The sequence below is a fragment of the Papilio xuthus genome, unplaced genomic scaffold (assembly GCF_000836235.2).
Source record: "Papilio xuthus unplaced genomic scaffold, Pxut_1.1 DF827756.1, whole genome shotgun sequence".
Classification (NCBI taxonomy): Eukaryota; Metazoa; Arthropoda; class Insecta; order Lepidoptera; family Papilionidae; genus Papilio; species Papilio xuthus.
Window position 1 is genome coordinate 6,384,872 of NW_013530893.1, and position 4,948 is coordinate 6,389,819.

The 4,948-nt window shown below is 61.6% G+C and overlaps 1 protein-coding gene across 1 annotated transcript in view; it reads right to left on the reverse strand.

Annotated features, from left to right (window-relative positions):
* Window positions 1-4,948, reverse strand: part of LOC106116124 (prolow-density lipoprotein receptor-related protein 1-like) — a 28,277-nt gene that overhangs the window by 10,773 nt on the left and 12,556 nt on the right. The window contains 19 exon segments of the mRNA XM_013309864.1: window positions 16-152; window positions 232-372; window positions 454-624; window positions 733-871; window positions 1,156-1,253; window positions 1,342-1,472; window positions 1,559-1,785; window positions 1,883-2,049; window positions 2,253-2,409; window positions 2,494-2,710; window positions 2,788-2,959; window positions 3,153-3,240; window positions 3,367-3,482; window positions 3,556-3,765; window positions 3,848-3,935; window positions 4,006-4,160; window positions 4,258-4,498; window positions 4,603-4,684; window positions 4,786-4,946. Of these exon segments, the coding sequence (XP_013165318.1) occupies window positions 16-152; window positions 232-372; window positions 454-624; window positions 733-871; window positions 1,156-1,253; window positions 1,342-1,472; window positions 1,559-1,785; window positions 1,883-2,049; window positions 2,253-2,409; window positions 2,494-2,710; window positions 2,788-2,959; window positions 3,153-3,240; window positions 3,367-3,482; window positions 3,556-3,765; window positions 3,848-3,935; window positions 4,006-4,160; window positions 4,258-4,498; window positions 4,603-4,684; window positions 4,786-4,946 (2,898 nt within the window).

The window sequence follows — 4,948 nt, forward strand, 5'->3', positions numbered from 1 at the left end:
GGCGCGCCAGTCCACCGCCAGCGCCGCCAGCGCCGCGCGCGCCTCGCCCTCGCCCTCCCCCGCCGCCGCCACGCGTCTCCGCGCCCCGCCCGCCCGCCGCGCGCGCCACACGCACTCGCGCTCGCCGTCCACCCAGTACACCCACTCGCCCGCTGCACACGCGACAACCACCCGTCACTCCCGCCCGCACACCGCGCCCTCCACGCTCGCTACCTCCTCGCTCCTCCTTACCGGCGTAGTAGTCGATGGCGGTGGCCATGGCGAGGCCGGGGATGGGCGGCAGCAGGTTGGGCTCCGGGTTGTCCGCGCTGGCGTTCAAGTGGATGCCCTGCAGGTCAGAGTCCAGGGGATACACGAGGACCTCGTCGATGGCTGAAATACACAAATAGTTAGACTACTTATAAGTCAGTTTCAAACAGTAATATGGTGGTTTAGTTGAGTGGGCAAACTCACGAGTGCAGGCGGTGCCCTCCCGCCGGTAGCCGATCGCGCAGCGGCAGTCGCTCAGCGCGGCGTCGAGCGGCACGCACAGGTGCGCGCAGCGGTCCGCCGCCGCGCGCCGCCCGCACGCCCCGCCCCCCGCCTGCAGCGCGCCGTCCCACACGCGCAGCGACACCACGCCCTCTGCACACATTCTACATTTTACATGGTCTAAGGCAAAGGTTTTAAATGATTGCTATTCATAAAAAAAAACATATGAGTTAGGAGAATGTGTGGTGTGTGTCGTGTTACCGGTGTTGTTGCGCAGCGTGGTGGGGCGGTCGCAGTGCGTGGCGCCGCACGCCCGCAGCGCGCCCGCCGCGTCCGCCCACAGCGCGCGGCCAGCGTGCACCTCCACCGCCACGGGCCGCGCTCCGCTCTCCAACGGGAGCTGTCCAATTAGTATTCAATAATTTACCATGCAATAGAAATGAAGTATGGCTTTAATCCTTACTTCCTTACTAATGTTTTGTCGTCATGTACTGTACATGTACATATAAGTGTTAATAAAATAAGTAATCTAAATAATTAAAATGCTACCCGAATTTAAAATTTTACGCAGACGACGTCGCGGCCACAGTAACATCACTAGCGAGACGTAAATTTGAACCGGACCTATCCTCAGGACATTTGTATTTTGTAACAGAGTTATAATGTGCCAGTGTAGAGACTCACGGTGGCGAGGACGCCGGAGTCGAGCTCGTAGTACTGTATGGTGGCGGTGCCCGCGTTCACCCAGTACAGGCGGTCGCGCGCCGCGTCCAGCGCCAAGCCTGGCCAGTTAATATTTTTTGTTTTTGTACAATAAGTTTAAATTGATGTGAAAGGAGTATGAGCGTGAGTAGAGTTTCGCGTACGCACTAGTGAGAGCGGCGAAGTCCGGGTGGTGCTGCGCGCGCACGAGCACGCGGCGCGCCGAGCCGTCCCCGCGCGCCGCCTCCACGCGCTCCCCGCCCGCCGCGCGCGCGCCCAGCGCCCAGTACACCTGCCCTCTGCCGACACAACGCTAACCTTCAACTATGCCTCCGCTGGAATGTATATTTTTATAGTACGGTACGACAACGGTAACGGTGCGCACCTGAGCGGATGCACGGCGAGCGCGGTGAGGTGTGCGAGGTCTGCGTGGCGCAGCAGCTCCGTGGCGAGCTCGCCCGCGGGCCCGGCGGCCAGCAGCGACTCGCCCGCGCAGTAATACAGCAGCCGCGCCGCCCAGTCCAGCGCGAAGCCGCGCGGCGACGACGCGAACCGCGACACCACCGACGTCACCGCGCCGCCCGTCAGCCGCGTGCGCTTTATCTCGTTCACCTGCACATGGCACATGGCACGGGACAGGTATGTAGTGCGCGGCTGCAGCGGGGCGGGGAGGGGCGGGGCGGAGAGGAGCGGGGCGGGGCGGGCCTACCTCGGTGTCGGCCCAGTACACGAGGTAGTCCGCGGCGAGGTAATGTATGTGCGCGGGCGAGGAGACGTCGGGCCCGGCCATGGTGGGCACCAGCGTCTCCGCGGGCGCGGTCACATCCACGCCGCGGATCTCACCCTCGCGTCCTATCAGTAGGACCTTTTCGTGCGCTGTAACGTGCAACAGGAAATTAAAGTAGATGTCAGAAAAGAGCCGGTGGCGTTCCTACAATTCAAAATAGGTACGGTTCAAAATGGGGCAAGTCCGAGCGAGTACAAACATTCAAATAATATATAATTTACAATCAAAACGATGTTCCAAAACAAATATTTTATATGAATCTATCTATGAAAAACTAGGATGATTTTGTTACCCTCGCAGGTGGTTTGGTCGTCAGCGAGGCGCATGAGATGAGGGCAGGCGCAGACCCGCGTCTCGGGCGAGTCGATGAGGCAGAGGTGGGAACAGCCGCCGTTGCGCGCGCCGCACGGGTTGCTGGCCGCCGCCGGCTGCCGGCTCGGGTGGATCACCTGACACCGCACTCGGTACATCAACGATACGAAACTCCCCATCTAACGCGACGTGCGCCAGCCGTGCTGCGGCGGAGGACGTACCTTAACGTCGAAGGGCTGGGTGAGAGTGCGCTGCACGACGGTGACGTTGGAGCCGTCCCATTTGCTGGCCCGCACGACGCTGTTGCTGCGCCAATCCGTCCAGTACACGTGCGACTCGAACACCGTGATGGCGAAGGGGTGCGAGAGAGCGGGATGGCCGCGCAGCACCTCGCGGTAGTCGCCGCCGTCGTATGTCGTCGTGTGGATGGAGTCGGACCTGCAGGTGGGCGGCGTCAGTGCGGGCGGGGCGGTGTGGGGCGGGGCGGGGCGGGGCGTGGACGGGGCGCTGCGTACCTGGCGTCGACCCAGTAGAGGCGCTCGGCGAGGTGGTCGAGCGCGATGCCGTTGGGCCAGGCGCCGTCGCTGAGCGCGTCGACGCGCACCACGCTCGTGCGCCGGCGACCCGCCAGCGACGCCCGCTCGATGCGCGGCGCCTCAGCCTCCCAGTCGCTCCAGAACAGGTAACCTGCCAAAGCCAATACACGCCATTAAAGAAAATGGTCAGACCCCACAGAACCACACCGCTGTGTTGTTGGAGAACATTGAAAATATCGACCAATATTACATTATAACAACGTTTTATGCGAGAATCGTTTGTTAGTAGGTGAGGAAGCGGTCAGCGTGGTCGCTTCTTGCTGTATGGTCAGTTAGTTACTTACCCTTCCTAGGATCGAGGGCGATGGCGCGCGGGCTCTCCATGTCCTCGGAGAGCAGCGTGCGTCGGTAGCGGCCGTCAGCACGCGCCACCTGCACACCAACACCTCGTTATTGTACCTCAACTCGCTGCAACTAACTCTGTCTAATTCTAGTAATTTAGTTTAATATACGACAAGACAGACGCCAAAAGGTACATAGGACTCCCGAGGGCTTTACCTCGATCTGATGCAGGCTGCTCTCGACCCAGTAGAGGTTGCCGGCCACCCAGTCCACGGCGAGCCCCTCCGCCGCGCTCAGCCCCTGCTGCACCACAACCTCGATGCCGCTCAGCGCTGCGCAACATCATATCGCGTCACTGTACTGCTGCATGGGGAGCGGGGCGGAGTAGGGGTAGTAGGTACCGACCGGTGCCGGCGAGCGTGCCGCGGTAGATGCTGTCGTCGACGACGTCGGTCCAGTACAGTTGCACGTGCGCGGGGTCGGCGGGGTCGCGCCGCCAGTCCAGCGCGATGGTGTTCTTGAGCGAGGCGACGAGCGCGCGCGACGCCAGTGAAGGCAGCTGCACGCCGCGTACCTCGTGCCTGTTGCTGAACACCAGCAGCGGAGTCGCCGTCTCTGTCGCCAACATGACATACATATCATAAATTTAATCATTATCACAATAACATTCTAATTTCTAATTAATATAAACAATAACCTGTGCTCTTGCAAGTGAAGCCGTCGTCGGCGAGCCGGTAGCCCTCGTAGCAGGTGCACTTGTAGCGGTTCTTGTGCGGCCGGCACGTCTGCAACAAGCGCGACACGTGTCACTGTGTGCTAGTGCACGTGCCCGTGTGTGCGGCCCGGTATGCGCACCTGGCTGCACACGCCCCAGTCGGCGCAGGCGTGCCGCGGCGCGCAGGTGACACCGTCGGCCTGCAGGTGCAGCGGCGGCGGGCACGTGCACACCGGCCCGCCGGGCGCCGCCTGGCACCCGTGCGAGCACGCAGCAACCTCGCACATCGGCTCGCCTGCACGACGTACATTTCATAAAATGTAGACTTCCTTGCTCCTATTAACAATGTTTATTGTTGCTCCTATTAACAATCGAGCGGTTTATGTGAGTACCGCATCGGTCAGCTTCGTCCGCGCCGTCAGCGCAGTCGGGTACGCCGTCGCAGAGCTGCGGCAGCGGCACGCATCGCGCGCCCGCGTCGCACGGCAGCGCGGGTGACAAGCACTCGCCAGCCGCGGGACCGGTGGCGGCGGGAGTGGCGGTGGGCGTGGCCGGGGGCGGGCTGGGCGTGGCCGTGCACTCCGCCTCGTCCGACCCGTCGAGACAGTCCACACGAGAGTCGCAGCGGAACTCCTGCACGCAACACATATTTTTCACAACATTTACCAAAACGTATAAGGTATTTTATAAGATATTACTGTGACGAGCGGTCGAGCAGAGCAGAGCACAGCACTGACCATTCGAATGCACTCCCGGTTGTCGCACTGGAACTCGTGGTCCTCGCACAGGCCGTGTCGGTCCGTGTCGTTACCTCGCCCGCTGCAACACAACATAATCGCACAAACGTGTTACTCATTTCTCGCCTAACTTATTTGTCACACGACCTTGTATTGTATACGGAGTGGGGGCGGGGCTAGTACCGGTGCGGGGCGTGGGCGTCTGTCGGGGGCGGGGACGGGGGCGCGCGGCAGCCGCGCTCGTCGCTGGCGTCGGCGCAGTCGGCGCGCCCATCGCAGTAGTACTCCCAGGGCAGACAGGCGCCGTTCGCGCACTTGAACATAGCACCGCTGCACTCCGGAGTCT